The following is a 21,590-nucleotide window of genomic DNA, read 5'->3' on the forward strand; positions in this document are numbered from 1 at the left end:
GGAAGGGAAGGGAAGGGAAGGGAAGGGAAGGGAAGGGAAGGGAAGGGAAGGGAAGGGAAGGGAAGGGAAGGGAAGGGAAGGGAAGGGAAGGGAAGGGAAGGGAAGGGAAGGGAAGGGAAGGGAAGGGAAGGGAAGGGAAGGGAAGGGAAGGGAAGGGAAGGGAAGGGAAGGGAAGGGAAGGGAAGGGAAGGGAAGGGAAGGGAAGGGAAGGGAAGGGAAGGGAAGGGAAGGGAAGGGAAGGGAAGGGAAGGGAAGGGAAGGGAAGGGAAGGGAAGGGAAGGGAAGGGAAGGGAAGGGAAGGGAAGTCTAAGTAGTCAGAGAGTTGTAACTGATGTAAAAAGTGATAATAATCCTAATATTAATAAAATCATATTAGAATAATCCTAATATTAATAAAAGAATCCTAATATTAATAAAAATTATAATAATCCTAATATTATGTCTCCTAATAAACTAAATCAGGAGGCATAAAGCCAAACTGATGTGCCTGATTAAAAAATCTACTCAACTGGACTACATAAGTGGAGAAATAGGGCTAAGAGATGCAGAGACTGGCATTTTTATTCTACACTATTTTCCTTTAGTCCAGTTTTAAACAAGGTCAAGACTACCACTGTGCTCAGTTTCATACTGCATTAGCAACATCTTGCTTACAGGCTTACCCAGGCCTTACAAAAAGTTCCCTCAAGCAGAATCAGGCTCTATTCAATTAATTTGCTTCAATGAAGTGTCACATTGTGATGACAAGCAATAAATGGTAAATTAGATCTTTAGTGCATAAATCATGCTTAGAAGTGTCCCTCACAGCAAGGGTTCACAGGCAGCACTGTAATTGTACTGACTGACAAAGCAATGCTGTCCCAGGCTACCAGCTTGCATGCATGGTTATGGTCAATCTCCTGGAAAAGTGGCCCTGTGAGGGGGAGAGGAGTTAGACAACTTTTAAAGTTTGATGCAGTGATCAAAATTTATTGTTCCACTGTGCCTGTGGAACAATAAATTCATCTGTCTGTGACTGCCTTGAGTTACTCGGCAAAGGTAAATGAGCCCAGAAAAGAGGGGAAACAGCTGAAAGATATACGTGATTTTTGCAAGTTTTGAGATGTCATTTCACAAACTATAGGGTGGAAATTCAAGGAAATCTTTGTTAGTAAGAGGAAGAAAAATAAGCCAGCCCAAACCTCAAAAACCTAAACAAGACACAGCAGAGGAAAAAAAGGAAGAGGTAGTGGTGAAGGTTGAGGGTTTGCCTCCATCTGCAAACTCTTTCTGAAAGCTGCTGACAGAGCTTTGGCATCTGATCATCTCCTGACTGCTGATTAACATAGCACTGTTTTATATTTAACTCAGGCCAGAACAGGAGGGGCTGGGGGTGGGGTTGCACTGCTTATAAGGGGAGCACGGCAGAAACAGTGTTCTTCTGTGTCAGTTCCCTCCATGTCCCAGCCCAGCTGCGCTTTGATCATTCACTTTTCCTCCAAATGCATGTTGTCTTTAATTAATTGAGTGTCTTGCGGAGAGCGAGGTGAGGGAGACAGGCAGAGAACAGCTATAGCTACACAATTAAAATACGAACCAAGACTGCTGAGTTTACTGAATGCTGAAGTGACTAATAAGCTTTTTTGTGGTTAATATTTTGCTCTGAGAACAGATCTAGGAGCAGAGATGGAGGGCATGGATTTTGAGGATGAGAAGTCCAAGAGGTACTGCATGAAGAAAAAGCATGTGGCTATCATCTGTGGAGTCGTGGTTGTTGTAGGACTTGCTGTGGGGCTTGGTGTGGGATTGAGCAGACCTAAAGCTTCACAGGCAACAGAGCAACAACCAACACCAGATCAGACGACAACAACGACAACAACAACGACAACAACGGCAACTACAACAACTACAACAACGGAACAGCCTCCTCCCCCAGTGGATTTGGGTCCCTGTCCTTCCAAGAATGATGACACTGGAGACTGGAGAGAGTTTAGGCTGCCCACTTATGTCAAGCCTGTCCACTATGATCTGGAAATCAAGCCTGAAATGGAGCAAGACACTTACAGTGGGACAGTCAGTATATCTATATTTTTGGAAAAACCAACCAGCTCCCTGTGGCTTCACCTGCGAGATACCAAGGTTACAGAAATACCCACACTCCGGAAATCCTCAGGACAGCAGATTGCTCTGAATGACTGCTTTGAGTACAAGCCACAAGAATACATTGTGATGAAGGCAGCAGCAGAGCTCCCTGTCACTGGTGAAAATGATCCCTATGTGCTCACCCTGAAGTTTCAAGGCTGGCTGAATGGTTCGCTGGTTGGGTTTTATAGGACCACCTATACTGAGAATGGACAGATCAAGTAAAGCAGTTTTATTTATTAAGCTTTCTTCTCTATTTTTACTGGCTCAGGCCTGCTGTATTCCTGTTTCAGCTTTTCAGTCTTGTCTCTCACCAACTTACTGACATTTCTGGATTGTTCTTTAGTTTTCTCATTCCCCTAAGGAGGATGCTGTATTCAAAGCCCTTTGGCTTCTGACTAGTGAATGTGGGCTGGAGAGATGAGAGGTTTGTTATAATTAATATTCTGAAAAACCTTTTCAAACTCTACTGGTCCAAGCTTACCTTTGAACTGAATGGCTCCCTCAAGGAGCTGGAGGGATCAAGGCCTGTTTTTATCTCCCTAGTACAATAAATAGCATACAACTATCACCACTCTCTCCTGTTATCCCCAAGGTAACAGTTTTGGTATAAAATGTTCTTCTGATAGTTTTCCTGATAGCATATCTCCTTGATGCTGTAAGCCTGAGGAATATTCAAACCCGAACTTCCCTGTCTCTCTTGCAGCTGGTTTAAATTATACGTAGGAAAGCCTAAACAATTAGGGTCACCTTTTACTGGTTTTTTTGTGCTCCATCTCTTTCTTGTGAATATATCAACAGTTATTGAATGACTACAAAGTCTCTACCAGTTCAGCTAACCCATTCCACTTACCAGGTTTGTACTGCTTCAACGCGGAAGCTTGAAAAAGCCATTGCCCTCTGCTCAAAGGCTGCTCTTCACAGTTAATGTATGGAGAGGACAGTCACCCATTTTCTGATATTTACATTTCTGAAGTGATTTATCCCAGCCTTTACAGCTGGTAGATAAACTTGGCTAGACATTTACGAGGCCCTGTAGCAGGAACATGGAGACAAACACTGATGTGTTCATGGCATTTCTTTGCCCTCCTGGGACAATGGTGTCGTGAGTGAGAGTCTCGTCAGCTCCATTCAGCCACTGACAGGAGTACCAGCAGTGACAGGCACCAGCAGCAGCGGATCCAAGAGGCAGAGAATAAAGCAAGCATTGATTTTTCCTGTGGAGAAGTCATGCAGGGAACAGCTTGAACACCAGACAGCTCTTTTCCTCCATATATGACCTTAGCATTGCTCTGACTTAAAAGGTGCTTTGGTTTCATACTTTGAGCATCTGACATCTCCACAGCAGTTTTAAAGTGCAAAGTCCTAGAATCCTTCTACGTTGAGGTGTGTTACTTTTCTCTGGTGAAGTATATCTAGATATTAAATGTATAGCCCCAGGTCTGTCACAACCCCAGAACAGGAGGACCAGAACACAGGTCTTCTGAGTTGCAGAGCAGGAGAGGTGAGTGCCTGTCCCTCAAATCCAGACAGTACAGGTAGACAAGGGCCAAGCATCTGATACCAGGAAGAAAGGAGAACTCTAAAACTAAAGAAAGTATAAAATGTGAGCTCACTTTGACTGTTCCTACTTCTTGAATTGAATGCTGGAAACTACAATTGCAAGGATGATCCTAGCCAGCAGTCTGAAAACTCAATGCAGAAAGGAGCTTGTGGTTGTGAGTGTGTTAGGTTTGAGAAGGGCTTTAGTAAGAACAAGTGAAAAGTAAATTCTGAAATATTTTTCATGTGACAGACTTTGGGCAGATTGCAGAGGTGATGTACGTGATAGTGGTAAGTACAGCTTTGAAAGTAAGGCAACCAACAGCCAAGTTGTTGCTATGCAGCAGAGGGTAGGGGATAGGATGGGGTAAGGAAGGACAGCGAGGGAAGGGTTTTATTACTTATTAAAAATGCATTTTCCCCCAGCTTTCTACTTAAAAACAATGCTGACTGGAATGAGCATTTTTATTTTGCCTTTGCCTGAGGTACATACCACTCTTGGAAAATTTCAACCCAAGTAGTTCTGTTGTTGTCATGTTGCAAGTAAATACAAATCAGATCAGGTAACAGCAATGATCAAACAAGTCTGTTAATAGTGGATGTTAAAGAGAAGAGGGCTGAGGCAAGAAGGAGATCCAATATATAATTAACCAACTCTATTATCCCTTCTGTGCAGTGTTAGAAGCAGCAGCACCTTTTGAGAGACTTAATAACACTGAAAGTAAGCTTCTAGGGCAGACCTGCTCCCCAGATGTTTATCTGTGAATGCAAAGGTTTGCCAAAGCATTGCTATAAGGCCTTTGGTTTACAAACTGGGCACATGTCCAGGCTCTGCTGTTGCTTAGATTCAAATACCCAAATAGATTCAATAATCTATGTTGCTTAGATTCCTTGAGAGGCTTAGGGAGAAGAGCACCTCATTTGGGGATCCTGTTCAGACAGATCATACAATCCCCATCAGGAAAAAGGTGCTTTTGGATATGCCCTGAAGCAGATTGTGAGATACCTTGGAATTGTGACTATTTAAATTGATGTGCACCTGCAGGTAGGGAACAGGAAAGCAGAAACTTTGGAAATGTAGATTTTGGACATAGACTTGCCTAGATGCTTCTGTGGGTTCCCAAATCTAGCTGTAAGCACTAAAGTCCTTTGGTAAAACTGTTCCTCTGTCTGCTCATTTAATTTCCCCATTAATGCAAAAGGAATAGCAGTCCTCCCCACTTTGCATGATGCACTAAGTATAACTACAACACTTGTGCAGTTTTCAGGTCTTATGGAGAGGAGCAAAAGAAGAGTCCTTGGCTGGTGTACTGGGTTTTTCAGGTCATTAGCTTCTCTCAATGAATGTGCTAAAGCCCCCTTGTATTTTTTCCTTAGTATTAAAAATAATACAATTATGTCACATCAGCTGGCTTTGGTTTTGCACTACTATTAGAGACAAGGTATGGCTTCCTGTTTTTAGGAATTCCCTCGCTTGTCTGTGAGAGAACAAGAGGCTCGCCCCTGTCTAACAGGGATGTATTTAGGATTTTATTGAATAGACAAGGAAAGAATTTTCTTCTGTTTACAAAAGTAACACTTCTGATTTTCTTCCTGAAGCAGAAAGTTTTCTCAGAAGCAGGAATGAGTTGGAATTTTAAGGAAGACTAGGAGAAAGATGCTTTAATTAGTTCAGGGAGGAAGGAAGTTGTTTGACACTAATGACTTGTACTTCGGAGGGAGGGGAAGGAAAACTCCTCATGGTTCTAAATGCATCACTGTTTTATTTTGAGAACAGCTGGATGCAGTCTCAGCCAGATCTTCACTTCTTATTATTATGATGTTTACAACTGTCGACTCTAGTTCATATTTAAAGGTCTGGACATCAAGAGCAGAAGCCACCAAGCAGTGAAGAAAATCTTATCTAAAAACTACATTATGTTGTTTGAAAGTGAATTACAACATTTCATGTTTCTATTGCCACTTCTGTGCATGCCATAGTCAGGTGTTCTCATCATCTAGCCTATAGGAAGGGTAGTGCTGAAGTTTTTCAGTCCTAATGTCTGTCTGCCTCTGCAAACATGAGGATAGATGGATTATCACCTTATAAATCAACAGATGTATCACAGTGTTATCAGTCTGTAGGAACAAGACATAAATATGTCAAAATATATAGCCAAGTTTTTAACCAATAGCTGTGAAGCATCGCCCTGGAGGCTTGGAGTTAACTTAATTGTGAAATAGCTCTCAAATCCTATGAAAAGTAGAGAGTGACAGCAAAGAATGCACCAAGCAAAAGAAACTCTGTTGAGTCTGAAATGATGTTAAAGTGAATGTTCATTATGCTTTCTGCCCATGAACCTTTGAGCTACTATTCCAAGGAACATGAATGGAGAGAGCCCAGACATATCACCTCTGTCAGGTTTGTAAATGACCCTTGCTGCTACAAGTTCCTAATGACCAGTTTAGTATTTAACCATCACAGGGAAATGCCAAGGGCAACAGAAACCTTGAAAAATTGGTTGTCAAGTGAGCTTGTAGGATTGCTGCAATCTGTAATTTATGATGTACACTTTTAATTACTTTTTGGAAAGAAAAACTACCTTAATATAGTTGGAGCAGCTGTAGAAGTGCTGTCAGAAAATGCTCAACATTCCAGATTAATTGAAGGAGCATCTGTGATCCCTTTCACCATCAATCACTGGAGAATATGCTCTGCCACTGGTGTGGGTCATTAATGGGGGAGCCCAATGTCACTGGGAGAAGCAAGCACAATATGAACGCTCACAACCTTCACCTTATGTTTTTACATGACCCCAATTGTCTAGCTCCTCCAGCTGGTTTTGTATAACTGAGATGACTTTCTGACCCCCCCAAAACAGCTTGCATAGCATCAGTTATGTACTAGGATGTTCACCTGAACTTTCCATGCTTTCTCCAGCAGTTTCACTAATGGAGTCAGGGGAGCATAGGAGCAGAGGAGGAAACTGTATGTGGTAAATGCAGAAAAAGAAACACACAAACAGGATGAGATTTATTGGCATTTGCACAGTTTCAAGGTGTCGCTTCAGGAGACGTTCAAGGCCCTAATCCCAAGATATGCTGTAGTGGGTAAACAAGTCTTGGAGTGACTTATTCCTTTTAGGTGATATCATCAGTTCTTTATTTTAGGTGATAAATCAATGGTAAAGCTCAGCAGGAGGGAGAGCAAAGTTTTCACTATGCATGAGAGGTCATGCCTCTCTTATTGCCTGGCTCCTAAAAATATTTGATGATAAGCAATTTGCATTAGCTTTTGCTCTGAAACCTTGAAGATGTTGATGACAGACAGATGTGGATGTCAGCTCCTGCATTTTTGATGTCACCTGCTTTTATGAATGGATAAATATGCACAAATATTTGTAATTGGATTTCATTTGTGAAATCATTAAAAAAAATGCCTAGAAATTGCAGACAAGATTTCAAAGCCATATAATGAAGCCTTGCCAATGTGTTGTTTGTTTCAGGAGCATTGCAGCTACTGATCATGAGCCAACAGATGCGCGGAAATCATTTCCCTGCTTTGACGAGCCAAACAAAAAGGCAACTTACACCATATCCATCATCCATCCAGATGTGTACCAAGCACTTTCAAACATGCCAGTACAGGTAAGTATTTCCCAATAGCTGCCTAAGTGCAGCAGTTCTGTAGAGACACTGAAAGGTAACGTGGGTCGCCAGGTTCTGGCATGTTCACAGACTCTACCACTCAGGCACTGGAAAACTCACGCTTAATAGACATTCCATGAACAGAACTGGTTGGCTGGTTAGGACTCAAAGTGGTCCATCAGCACACAACATGGCAGCACAGAGTCAAATCCAAAGCAAAAATGGAACACCTATTCTGTTGTTATCCAGCTGACCCTCAGCTGGATATTCTAGGTGAGCATCCCCTGCTGACTATACGTAGATATTGGCAGGTTCTTCAGTCAGACTGGGTAGGCTCAGAGAATGAGTACTCTGCAAGACAGCTGCTTCCCACATGGAAAGTCTAAAATAATCACTAAAACTGCATAATGGTCCAGAACAAGGGTCTGCTGATCACAATATAATGGCAAAGAATCCTGCTAGCCAGAAAGACTAGGATTATTCTTTTTAATAATGAGGATCTGAAACTGCATCTGTCAGCTCACGGGTGTGGATATTTGTCATTCCACCATGTCTATAATTTCCTAAATAATCCATTTCTAGACCTACTGTCAAATTCCAAATTTTGCATGAAATTCAATGGCATCAATTATCTACCTCTGGGCCTTCTGGAAGAAGGCTGAATGGCTTTCAGATGAGAGGGTTTCTACTGAATAGTCAAGTGAATGTGTAGTCTATTTTATAATTTCTACTAATAAGTTCTGAAGTGGAATATAAAGTACCAAGTTAAAAAAAAAAAAAAAAAGAAAAGAGCTTCCAGCCTCCAGGCTGTTGGCATTTGCATTTTTTCCAATCACTCCCCCACCCAGAAAACAAAGGTCTGCTTTTATTTAGAGTGCCCCAAACTTATTCTCTTAGCAATGCAGCTGAGATATCTATTACCAGGCTCATACAGATGCATCCATACCCTTTGCACATTTAAAGCTCTGACCCATTGTTATTAAAAATATTTCTATCATACCTAGAAGACCACCAGGCACTTTGATGAACAACACATGAAAGGAGATTGCTGTGCCTTTCCTCAGATAAGTGAGAATATGAGCAAGGAAGTAAGGGGATAACACCATATGTTATCAAGATTTATTGTGTTTTGAGATTTACTTTACACCTTGACATGTGGACCTTGTCTCTGTTATGGATCTACAATAATAAGTGTGCAAAGGGCTAACTACTGCTTCTTAATTGATTTGCTAAAAAAAAAAAAAAACTGATAAGAAAATGTAGATTATGCTGAATTCATACTGAGGTTTGACTAAGGGATTATAGCAGGGCACTTTTTTCATCTGGTCAAGGTCAGTACCTCTGGTCTTAGTAGTGGAAGAACTTTGGGAAAGATCTTTTCCACAGATGGAACTGTAAGAGTTTGTAAAGGCAAGGCACGTTGTATGTTACATGTCCTGTAATTTTGGGGGTGTGGAGCTTTATAACCAGCATGGCAAAATCAGATCAGCAAAATCAGAATCTTGTACATTTCATTTGCATTTTTCACTATAATTTCTTCAATTTTTTCCCACTAAAGTCCTGACTTTGTTGAAATCACAGAAGATATCAAAATAGAGTCAAAATGGATAAAATAATGGAAAATTAGATTGTGAATACCTTTTCGAAAAGGGGCTATGAATATGTCTGTGAATATGTGGTTTTGTTCATGGAGTCATATTACCTGTAATATTAATTGTCTGTGCTTTATTTATATTGTGTTTATAACAAACAAATCTCATGAACCACTGTATCTCTAGAAGGCTAACATCTTTTATATGTTTTTGGCTTTTGTTCTATTATATAGTCATCCAGTCAGAAGCACAAAAATTTTCAGACTATAGCAGAAAAAGAATAAAAGAAATATATGTTTAGAATAGAATCATAGAATAAGCTGAGTTGAAAGGGATCCATCAAGATCATCAAGTCCAACTCCTGGCCCTGTACAGGACACCCCAAGAGTTTCACCATGTCCCTAAGAGCATTGATCAAATGCTTCTGGAACTTTGTCAGGTTTGATGTTGTGACAACTTTCCTGGGGACCCTGTTCCAGTTTTCACCCTCTGAGTGAAAAACCTTTTCCTAAAATCAAACCTAAACCTCCCCTGACTCAACTTCATGCCATTTCCTTGAGTTCTGTCACTGGTCATGGGAAAGAAGAGATCAGTGTCTATCCCTTCCTATTGAGTATTTTCAGCAAACTTAGAGGAAATACCATCTAAGAAAATCAGAAAATTTTAAAATTGATTTGATAAATAAAAACTATGATCAGCATTAAATTATATGTGTATTTAGGCAACCCACCTAATAACCTAACCCACCATTCATTTGTATTCGAATTACTTCAGGATGGATTCATTAGACTGGTCTATATCCCAGGTAGCATCCCTGCATCATAACTTAAAAATGTGATGCATATATTAAGAGAGGGGAGAATTCAGTCTCTTCCCTTCTCTGACCAAAGTGATGTTATTGTATGCAACTATTGCAAGAACAAAACACAGCATACACCAGAAAACTCCTGTTGGCAAAATTTCTGCTCATGTGAATGACTTCAAATCCCTGATGAAAATTAAAGCAAAGTAAACCTCTTTAGTGCCAAAAAAGCAAAGTACCATTTCATGTATTGCAGAAGAAAAATACTTTGTCTATTCTCATGCCTTCAGCAATGAAATGCCAGAAGAGGTGGACCTGGAGAGGTGATTTGTTGCTCCTATCCAGTTGCAGTCTTCATACAAATGTACTCTTATGCATGTGTTTGCAATTTCAAACATCAATTTCATTATTTTTGCAGCAAACTGTACAGGTTGGTGATGGCTGGAATCGAACAACTTTTGAGAAGTCAGTCCCCATGAGTACTTACTTGGTATGCTTTGCAGTGCACCAGTTTACCTGGGTAGAGAGAACATCTGCAAGTGGAAAACCTGTAAGTACTTCTGCAGCCTGAATGTGGTTCAGGTGACAGATGTGCCTTCATTTGCATTTTTTCTTTAAAATCTCTTTTTATACAAACAAGGACATGTTTTTCCTTTTCCTGTAGTTTATTTTATGCAGCCTATTTTATCAGATTATGTGTTCACAGTGGTCCCTCCGACCTGGACTACATACAGTGTTTTGCAGTCCTTCTCTGTCTCCCATCTTTGTGAGATCCCAGTTACTACCTCCCATATGAGCACACAGGTGAGGAAGGAACACTCTCTCCAAACTCATCCCTGACTTGAACCCCAGCGCCTGAAGGAATGTACAAGTTAGGGGGTACAGGAGAGTCCCAGGCCATGAATACAAATACTTTATAATTTTCTGTGAGTTAAAATTGCATTTGATATTATTACAGCTGTTGAGACATAGGACTACAGTGCTATGTGCCATTATGTACTGGCTCGCTTTATTGTACCACAGTGGCAACAGGCAATGTGCCACAGTGCCACAGTGGCAATTGGGCAATGTAAGTTCTGTAAAAATAAGTATAGAAGTAATAGTGTCTGCCTAAACAGGTGGATATTTGGTTGATCCCCTAATGAAGCAAACAGGTTTGAATCTGAACCTATTAAATTAAAATAGCTCCTTCATTTAGATGCAGTAGGCAGGCCAATCCATTTCTTACTTAGAATCAAATCTCTTGAAGGTGTAGCTGATCAGGCATAAAGAGATCACATGACATTGCATTGAATCACAAACTGAAATCCAAAATACAACTTGCCCCTCAGCAGAAACTCCTCATTTAGCCTAAACCCAGTTTGGGATACTCAACCTGCTGTTAATTGTTTATTGGCTTAGACCTTTTTCTCATCTGATACAGAGAGTGATCTCTAGAGCTGTATGCCCCTGCTTCTTCCCCTTCCTTTTCTGTTACGTAACAGAGGGTCTTGTCATTCACGTGACCTGGCAGTGGTTTCCTCAGTTTCTGGAGAAAATGTCACAAATGGACAGGGAATCTAGAATAAAACCCCAGTCATTCTACTGTTCCATTAGCAAGTTAGCTCTTCCTTAGTTGCTTTAACCAAAAAAGATCATCAAATCATTCCCTACTGAAAGCTGTTCACTGATGTTAAAATCTGTTTCGTAGAAATCTCCAAAGTTCTGATTCAGCTCTGAGCTCTTAGCTCCGAAAGACTTCCTGTCACAGGACTGTGCTGAGACCTCCCTCTGTGCCCTGCTAGCGTCATGCTGTATGCTTATATTCTTACTTGACAAATAACTAAAGCTAAATTACACTTAGACCAGCAAATGGAGCCTGGTTTGAGATACAGACAAAATATTCTTAGTTCTCTGCTGTTTGGCTAAGTTATTCACAGGAGCACATTTTTAGGCCACCCAGTCACACAATTTTGTTAACCAACTGCTCTTCAGCATAGCTGGTCCGCTCATTATCAGGGACAGCACCTTGACTACTTGGTCTCACTAGATATACTATATAGCTCTGTTCCTTTAAAAATAAAATTTTTTCTAGATTTTTGTGCAGAATATAGTGCAGTTGGGAAAAAATGTACTGAAGAAGTGTGTAACACTGTTTTCTACATGCAGAAGTTAAACATTTACTATTGTCCATGCCATGCTCCAGAGTATGGCCCTGAGGTCACTTCTTTTTTTTTCCCCAAGCAAAACAGTACAGCCCACAATGTTTCTGACTGGTTGTAGCTTTTCTAAATGGAAGGGAGTGTTCACTGAAACAGGGTAATTAAAGTGCATGTGTGTAGATGCAAGGGTATTCGTGTCAGTACAGGGGTTGCCTGAAGAAACATCTTCTAATTTAGGCCTATGTTACTACATATTTTATTAATGTCATTCACTAAACAATGTCTGAGGACGTGCCTGCACTAGAAAACTTGGGGTTTAAGTGAGGTTAAAATAATAATTTTCTTTTCTCTTAACATGGACATAGTTTTACAAATATAAAATACATGCAGAAGATCAATCACTAAAAATTATCTTTTCCCCAGGAAAACCAGACTATCTTTAGGGTTTCTAATCCTATATATAGAAAGTTATTCTTATAACCTTTCCAAGGCTTCCTGTCCAAGAACTTTGAAGCCCAGCTGAACAAAGGTATTTAGATTCACCAGCCCCTGAAAAGAACATTCCATAGTGTGCTGTGTAAATTTCTAACAATAAATCTCTCATTCAACAGAAAGTATCAACATGATCCATAAATTACTTTCATAAACAACAGCAAGAGCATACAGCTCACATGACACAGTAAATTATTTAAAAACTCTGCCGTTCACTCTGAAAGCCCTAATGAAGACATTAATGAAATGAGTGGTGGGAAATGTGCCCACAGCTGGAAACAATTCTCCTGAACTGATTACCTGTCAGGTACTAAATGTCTGGTTTGGAAAAATCACAGAGGAGATTATACAAATGAAACCCAAAGTTCTAGTGCAGGCTGAAGGTTTTGGAAACCATTAATATGGATCAGCTAGGGGACTGAAGACTGCTAAATTGGGTAAAGAGCTTACAAAAGTGGAAATTGCAGATAGTAATTGCAAACTGACCCAGGGGGAAATCCCCTGGCTGGAATGTATTCCTGATTGAATTTCATAAGCTTTTTGTTTTGTTTTGTTTTAGTTTTGTTTGGGGTTTTTTTTCTATTTTTGGGGGGGGTTTTATGTTTTCTTCTGTTTTTGTTCCAGCTTTATTTCTGAACACTTTCCCATCCTCCCCTCTCATTGGAGGAAGTGTAATTTATAGTATTGAAATCAATGTGTTTTCAGGCTCCAGAAGAGTCCCTGGAATAGACCAGCTCCTTTGCTCAGCTTGGCCCCTAAACCCCTGGCTGTAAGACAGTGCTGAAGGAGTAAACAAGCCACACCAATGCAGCAGATGAATGTGTCCCATTCATAAGAGTCATGGAGCTGGCAAAATGAGATAGATCAGTTTTCCTAAAACCAGAAACTTCACTGCATATAGAAATATCTCATCCACACTGGAGATCTTCAGGGGTGGGGAAGAGAACAGACTACATACAGCTCCAACAGGCTTTGGGACATAGAGATTGAGGGAAAGATCCCCAAAAGGCTCCTGTGATTCTGAACTCAAACTTTGCCTTCACAATGTGAAGATAACTTCTCAAAAGGTTTTTTCCAGTTACAAGCCTCCTCATAATGGGCATGGGTGCCATAAAGATTCTAGTTCTCCAGAGCTTGTTTCCTACTCCTTGACAGCCATAGCCAAAGGGGTACCAGGCACCAGGTTTCAGGGATAGAAAGTTCAATATTCAACACATCATTTTTTGCATTCATGTATACAGGAGGAGCACAGAAATGGTCACTCATCACAACAAACATGCCAGGGCTACCAAACATGCCAGTTTTCCCAGACTCCCTGGTCATAAAAGAGAGAACTGATTTTTGTTTGTGGTTTCCTGGGGTGCAGCAGCCCAGAAGGCACCAAAGCTGTGGTTGTGTGGCCCAATGTCCTTCTCAAACAGCCACTCAACCTGCATGGGACAGCATGTCTGGTCACAGATCTAGTAAATGCATGGTTGTCAGTGGGTTGAGGCCTTCAGATATGCAAGGACAAGAGGAAACCATGATGACAGTACATAGGAAAGGTACAAAGAAGGTGAATAAAATAAGGTGCTACAGGCTTCTGACACATTTCAATAGAGATGTGCTCCTGAAGATTGATCTGATGGGATCAGTCAAGATCAGTGAACTGCTCAGAACAAGTGGATCCCCTTTGACTGTGCTTGCCCAGGTTTCCTCCTTGGAACACCAGGCTGTGGAGAAGTAGGAGCTGGTATGTAACCAGGCCCTGCTTGAAGCTTGGCCACTGTGAGCTTCTGGACATGGGTCTTGCCAGTTTTAAAATTCAGACAGACAGTGGAAAATGTGCACATGTTGGCTTGGTACACACTTGAAAACTTTGTTGAATAAATGTGATAGGGAACAGAATTCAATGTTCAGACCAGTCTCAGAGAAAACCTGCAGTGTTTTTGATATGTATGCTCAATGCCTTTTCAGTGTTAGACACCTGATTCCTCTTAACTGAAAACTTTTCTAATTGTCTCTCTGTATTTTACAGCTGAGAGTTTACGCCCAGCCACAGCAAATACACACGGCAGAATATGCAGCAAATGTAACAAAAACTGTATTCGACTTCTTTGAAGAGTACTTTAATTTGAGCTACTCTCTTCCAAAACTGGGTAACTATGAACATTTATATTTTTTATTTCATTAGTTCAGTGTCATGATTATGTTGCTCCTACAGATCTCTGTGCTTTGGTAGAAAACAGCATGAAAGCATTTGGTTGCTAACTGCTGATATTTTGTCAGGATCTTTTAAAACTGTACCAATGTAGTTCAAGATGTTTCTAAATGTCATGATGGATGAGTTGGCCTCAGTCACTGTTTTATTGCCAGTTCTCACAGTTCAGTTTACCGAACTGAAAACTGGTGCTGGCATGTTTATTTTAAAGCATCTTGTGGAAAATCAAGGCAAGCATTGGTGTCATCAGCAAAGGACAATCATGAGTTAAAACAGAGACAGAAGTTTCAGAAAAATATGTACCACTTCCATATGAACTTCTGGACAAAAGTCAGCAGTGAGATAAGTGAAGATGTAAACTGCCAGAGAGTATGTCATATTATTTATTAACCTCAGTGCAAAGTGGGTGTGTATCCATGTCTTAGAAAGATGAATGTAGTCCAGCATCTAATTTGTAGTTTCTACTGCTGGGCTAAATAAAGATCTGGGGCTAAATAAGAGCAGGCATGCTCTCAAATTTTGCCCATGGTTACAAAATAAGCAAAGAGAAGTTAGTGAGCATCCTTTAGCTTGAGATATTTGGAGTCTGCATCTGATTCACGCAGTTTAACATGCACAATAATCAAGCTAGGAATGCAATCAGTGTTTCGGAAATTCTTCCTCCTAAGACCTTCAAAGATGTAATTCAGTTAGTTCATGAACTTAAAAGGATGGAAAAATACTAGCTCCAAACAAGTCAAGACAATATGGAGGGGGAGTCCCCAAAACTTTGAAGACAATTAATAATGCTGTGCAAACCTTTTGTTGGCTATTTGTACCTGTACCTATCATGTTAACCTATGTTACTTTAACAAAAGACATTTACCTCCTCCTTTCAAAACAGCACCTGAGTTTACTGTCAATATGTTTTCATTTCAATGACAACTGAATTAGGGAAACCAGTACAATATGTTGTTCTTTCACATAACTGGTCCTCAGTAATAATAGGTACTATATCTCACCTGTGCTTTATATTCAAACTTTCACTGTCATGAAAGTCTGATGACTTTGCCATGGCAGCATCTGGACAAAGGCCTTTTGGTGTGACAGGATGGACTGGTATCTTCTGGTTAGCAGTGTCACAGGATAGATACTTTCATAGATTCTATTTTTTTTTCCCAGAATGTCTATTTGTTGGATTCCTAACCTTGACTTGCCATGTTGTTCCTTCATTATTATAAGTTATCCAGTTCAAACCTGATGAATCAGATATGTTTCTGCATAATGATTTATTTAAATATTGTATTTCACATTGATTTATGGCTTCTGTCATTATCTTTCTCCTTGTATCGTCCTTTTGACTGTCATTGAAGTCCTTGCCAAACTGTCAGCTTGATTCTGTAATCAAGTTGTTTAATTTAAAATAAGTAATTCCTATCTTCTGTTGGAGTGGGGTGAGGGGTTTTCATTCTATTCAGTTTTAAATCCATCATGTACTTTTTCACTAACCCACATAGAAAGCCTGTGGTCATTATTTGAAGAAGAAAATGCTAGTTCAGTTGAGTCTGCAATTCTCATTTAAACCAGTATTGATTACTGACCATAAATGAGTGACCCCCACAAATTGCCAGGCGTAGAAGCAGATGTTGTTCACTGCATGGGGGATTTACTTCAGTTAACGTGTCAAATATTTTTAATACAACAGTGTGACAAACAATGTCATGCCTCATTATTCTACAAATAGTTTCAGGAGGTTTACTGCCTACAGCACATCCCCAGACAGTAGTATTAATTTCTAGAGCCAAAACTAAGTAATGTATGATATGCACATTCCCAGGAGATGCCATAGCATCACCTTCCAGGACAGATCCTCAGCAACTGCAACTGATCTTACCTCTTAATCTCAGTAGATCCAGGGCACTTGCTTTAGGCCAGTTCTCTTCTTGAACACAGATCATAGCCTGCAGTCCACAGTAGTAAGCCAGAATCACAAATGGTAAGCAAAACAGGCTGTAAATACACACAGAGAGGAAAAGCTAATTGATTCAAAGGATAGAGTGGTAATTGTTTTCTCTTTCTTTTAATACAGATAAAATAGCTATTCCAGATTTTGGGACGGGTGCTATGGAGAACTGGGGGCTGATCACATACCGAGAAACAAACCTGCTGTATGATCCTGCGGAGTCAGCCACATCCAACAAGCAGAGAGTAGCTGCTGTGATAGCCCATGAGCTCGTTCATCAGGTATATTTTAGGACATGAGTCACTTTTACAGTGTTTCAAATATATAGTCACAACATTTTAATCTTGAAAATACTGTCATTAACTTCATCTCAGGTTCTTCTACATGTGCTCAAAATCTGATTGCAAAATATCATGTTATAACAGATCCCTGTTAGAGCTTTAAAATACCATGACTACTGCCTTGGAATTTTTCTCAGGAAGTTAGATGCTTGAGCCCAGACTGTCAGCCAGTTTTTGAAAATCTGTCTAAAATGTCTTAGAGAAACTAATTTACCTGTGCAGATGTCTCTTTTGGACAGGCAAACAAGAACAGTTATACACTGTGGAGGCTGTCTGAAAACATATCCTTAAAAGCAGAAATCATCAAATCAAGAGGAAGAAACTAAAAATATTTTCAGTGGCACATGAATCATTAGCACTCTCCCGAGTAATATGTAATTTTATAATAAAAGTGATGTTTTAACACAAGGCAAGGCCTTCATTCCTATTCAAACCCCAGAATTATGATAGTTTTCATCTGGTAGCAGGAATAAAAGTAAGCAAATAAATGTTCTGTATGCAGTTGGAGATACTGAAATGTACATGTACTATTTATCTAAACCTACATCTTTATGTTTATAATTTTAGTGGTTTGGAAATATTGTGACCATGGACTGGTGGGATGACTTGTGGCTAAATGAAGGATTTGCCAGTTATTTTGAGTTCCTGGGAGTAAATGCAACAGAACCAGATTGGAAAATGGTAATTATTTCTGCCTTGTAGAGGGTTGGCGGGGCTGGGAGGAACATTTTGGAAGGGAGTAAAAGTTAGACAAGGATGATGAAGACTTAAAGTATATTTATGGAAAACTAACATAGTGTGGTGCAACATGAAGAAAAAGTTGGTCTACGTTTTTCACCTACCTATGTTATGATCTGAAGCTAGTCAAAGTACACTTTGTGAAGCTTCAGTCTGCAGGGAAGAGTCATTCTTTTTTAACCAGTGAGTCAATTCGGTTCAGTTATTATGGCAAATAACACCTAGGTGGGTTCTGGACAGGGCCTTAACAGTTTTGCAGGGCTGCTTAAAGGTCTAACTCTGAAAGATGGAGATTTTCCTGGCTGTACTCTCTTCATGGGACTTAGGATTGCTACGTGATCTGGTAAGGGTTGGGAACCTGGGCCTGTCTCCACAGCTTGAGCTATTATCAAGGAAAATAACAGACTCCCATTCAGCTCCTGCCAGCATTTTAAGTGTCCTTTCAAATGCTCCAACTCAGACAATCTCTGTTCTGTACAGTGCAAAAATAGGCAGTGACAGTGGATAGCCAATATGCTAACTGTGTCAGCTCCAGACACTTTAAGGGTGTTGCAAAGTTGACCTTAAATAGGCATTATAGTCTGTGAATAAAGGGAGTTTTCTTGCTCCTTTCTTCCTCCCTCCCAAACAGATGTGATGGCACAGAACACACATATTTTCCCCAGCTGTCGAGGTGTAATGAGGTTCTGTGTGCCAAGACATACACAACATGCCAGTGGAAGGGAGCAGAGTAGGTTTTGCATAGGTTGAACCTGTTAAAATCTACTATCTCCTGAGCCTAGTGACTTTAGAAGCAGGCAGTGCCCACTTGCTGCTTTACCTGCCTTTCTCCCTGCAGAGAGGCTAAGAACAAAATCATTCCCTGGGTCATTTTTACACTTTAAAGTAGAAGATCTATGGTCCTAACTATGTAAGAAAAGATCTAATTACTGAATTTAAAATAAAAAGTCTTTTTTTTTATCTAGATATTATGTTAATCTAAAACATTTCAATACTATCCTAGTGAGTATTAGAAGAGGAAATCTAAATTGAATTTTAGTCTTTTTTTGGTCGATATTGATTAGGAAATAAGGGGATTTTAACTGCTGGCAACTTAATCTTTTTTAAAAAATTCAAATAAATCTAAAAAACATTTAAGCCTTGGGATGGGGAACCCTGCCTCCTTCTTCCCTCCCTCCCTTCCTACCCAGCTCCTCTTTTGCAAGAGGAGACCAAAATTCTTTGTAAATATTGTCACACTTCTGAAATTGGCAACACAGGCTACTCTTTTTGCCCTACTGGGGGCAAGGGAGGTGTCTGGGTGTGTCTGTGTTATGATACACACAGGAAAACAGATTCTGAAAAAGGCAATTTCTCTTAGTTAAGGAGAAATTGTATCCCTCCCCTCTCAGATATAAAGCAAGAGTTTGCAAGTCCTTCTTTAGAGGCATGAAATTTCATTCTATTTTAAATTGCCTAGAGAAGTTGAAATTCAAACTACTTATTTGAGAAGTAGGGATATGCTCCTGCCTTTGTTTCCATTCTAATGTCTTCTTTTTCTCAGCCTGAACAGGTTTTAATTGACGATGTGCTTCCTGTACTGATGGATGACTCTTTGCTCTCTTCGCACCCAATTGTAGCCAATGTGTCATCTCCAGCTGAAATCACCTCTGTGTTTGATGGGATATCCTACAGTAAGGTAGGCCATCCTTCTGTTGTGACTTTGGATGCAAAGGGGCAAAGGAGAGGAGATAAAAGTCGGGCTCATAATCAGGACTCGCAAGTCACTTGAGCTGTGTCTGTGCAGATCTTTGTTCTGGGACGTTCCCAAGTGCAGTCAGTGACGATGCAGTTAAAGGCAGCTGTGAGAGGAGCAGAGCAGCAGAGCCTGGTCAGCCACTGTGCACCATGCAGGCCTGCTCACAGCATGCAGTGATGCAGGCAAAGCATGGTGTCACCGGCCTCTGCCACTAGAGTGCTGGGTTTAAAATTAAACTAAACAAGGTACTAATCACACCCCTCTCCCATCTCCTCGTGCTGATGCAGCCCAGTTATGTCAAGGCTCATGCGGGTAGAGGAGGCAAGGGCAGATGTCCAAGGCCAGATGTATCCTTTCTGTCGCTTCTCCATCACACCTGCAGGCCCTCATAACTTCTGTTTTGAGGAAGCAAGGCAGGGAACCAAGCAGTGAAAACAGGAAAGTGACTTTTTATCTCAAGTTGCTCACAGTATCCCAGCCACCCAAAAAGATGGGCTACATCAGCCTCTACTGGCATGGGCTTAAATTGGGAGATAAGTCAGCTCCACATTTCACTGGAAGTTGTGGAGCTCAGGAGCGCACTGGAGTACAATAGTCCAGTAGCCCAGGAAGTGGTAGAGATACTCCATTTAGTATTTGATAAGATTTTTGCTCATCCCATCCCAGCGTGTGGCAGTGAGGACCTGTGCCCATAAAGACTCCCTAAGGAGCTAGCTGGAAGGATACCTCTGCCTGAGCAGAGACACTGGAATGCTGGAGTCATCCAACCACTGTTGTTACCAGGGTACACAGAGGTTTTTGGGAGCCCAAGGTCTCTGGTAGTACTTGCTGTGTAGGGCGGCAGGCTGGAGATCCGTGCTGTGAAGTCCAGAGCTTGAGGGACACCAGCAGCCATGCTGAGGATCATCACTTTGAAGACCCAGCTTAGGGGGCTGAGGCCATCTTCTTTCTCTCCATATCTGATGTAGCCAAAGCCACTTAGTCCTTAGACAAGGCTTAAATTTGGAACAAAGCAGGTGCCCCCCCATATCTAACCAGGCAAGTCTCGACTCAAGGGCCCCAACAACACTGTTCCCTCCAGTTGTTTTCTGCAGGGCAGCAAGAGACAAGCCCAAAGAAAACACTCCTGTCACTCTTCTCCTCAACCGGCCATCTCCCATGCTGCTTCTGAACCTGATACACCATATTTTATTGGCAGTTTCTTATATGACCCTGTCATTGTTCCCTCTCTGATGCTGTAACACACTTCCACAGAACACACAAAATCCAACATTATTAAACACTGCTTGTTGCTTTCCCTCCAAGCTCCCATTATCAGCTAAGCATACAGTATATATTGCATTGACTTCAGCTTCAGCTGTGCTACAGTCTGTAACTATAGATACTACTTTTATTAGCTAGACTTGATCCATCCATTTCCATCAGTTTTCTGTTTTCAATTGTTAAATCCCCTATCCAACAATACAACCAATATTTATTGCATCATAAATGCCTCACAGTCAAACCATAAACCATGTAAAAACCTGCATTGTGTAACAGTTTTTAAATCAAACTAACAAAAGTCACGAAATATACAGAGCTAAATCAAATACTCTGGATCAAAATCTATTTTAGTGGTGAGCTAAGTAAGATACATACTTTTGCAGGGTCTGTAAAAACAATGGAGAAAAAAAAATCGTAGCTTTTACTCATCTCTTTGTGCCTAGATAATTACAACACGAACTCATTTTTTTTTAAGCAAAAACACTTGAGGACTTGTGCATTGTTTGGGAACAGTTTGCTTGGGATATAATTTGGCTTGGGTTATAATTTGGCTTGAAAGAGAAAGTCTTTGCGTAGATTTAGCTCAAATTACTGTTGGCATTTATATATAAATGCGTGACAAAATTAGCTTGTTTCTTTTTGGCTTTGTTTTGGCTTCTCTTTTGTATTTTTCTTTTAAAAACCATCTTCTCATGATAATATTCATCGCTAAACAAATAAAGCATAATTTGAAATGCTCTCTGTTAGTCTTACCAGAACAACCAGAGAGCTTATCCAATCCTAAAACCCTAATGAATTGCCTAAGGGTCTATGGAGTCATTGCAGTGTATTCTGTATGAGATCCTCTAACAGCTGTGGGATTGATAGGGCATTATATGCCTAGGAAAGCTCTACTAGAGTAGAGCTGGTGAGTAAACAATTAATGTACATAATTGTTTTAATCTGCTTTTTAAAAGTATTTGCATCTCATCTCTTTCCCAGTTTAATCCTCTCTCTCATTTTGAAAGGTTTTATTAAAGTATCAGTGATCTTTTTGTCTTAAATAAGTTCT

General features: G+C 40.4%; 1 protein-coding gene across 2 annotated transcripts in view; it reads left to right on the forward strand.

Moving 5' to 3' along the window:
* Nucleotides 1-1,655: 1,655 nt before the first annotated feature.
* The window catches only part of ENPEP (glutamyl aminopeptidase), a 33,710-nt gene continuing 13,775 nt past the window's right edge, over nucleotides 1,656-21,590 (forward strand). For both annotated transcript variants that reach the window (XM_058804060.1, XM_058804061.1), the window contains exons 1-7: nucleotides 1,656-2,342; nucleotides 7,149-7,290; nucleotides 10,103-10,234; nucleotides 14,335-14,455; nucleotides 16,586-16,740; nucleotides 17,368-17,481; nucleotides 19,082-19,216. In XM_058804060.1, coding sequence (XP_058660043.1) covers nucleotides 1,666-2,342; nucleotides 7,149-7,290; nucleotides 10,103-10,234; nucleotides 14,335-14,455; nucleotides 16,586-16,740; nucleotides 17,368-17,481; nucleotides 19,082-19,216 — 1,476 coding nt within the window. In that variant the 5' untranslated portion in view covers nucleotides 1,656-1,665. The remainder of the gene's footprint in view (nucleotides 2,343-7,148; nucleotides 7,291-10,102; nucleotides 10,235-14,334; nucleotides 14,456-16,585; nucleotides 16,741-17,367; nucleotides 17,482-19,081; nucleotides 19,217-21,590) is intronic.

This window comes from Ammospiza caudacuta, chromosome 4 (assembly GCF_027887145.1).
Source record: "Ammospiza caudacuta isolate bAmmCau1 chromosome 4, bAmmCau1.pri, whole genome shotgun sequence".
Taxonomy (NCBI): domain Eukaryota; kingdom Metazoa; phylum Chordata; class Aves; order Passeriformes; family Passerellidae; genus Ammospiza; species Ammospiza caudacuta.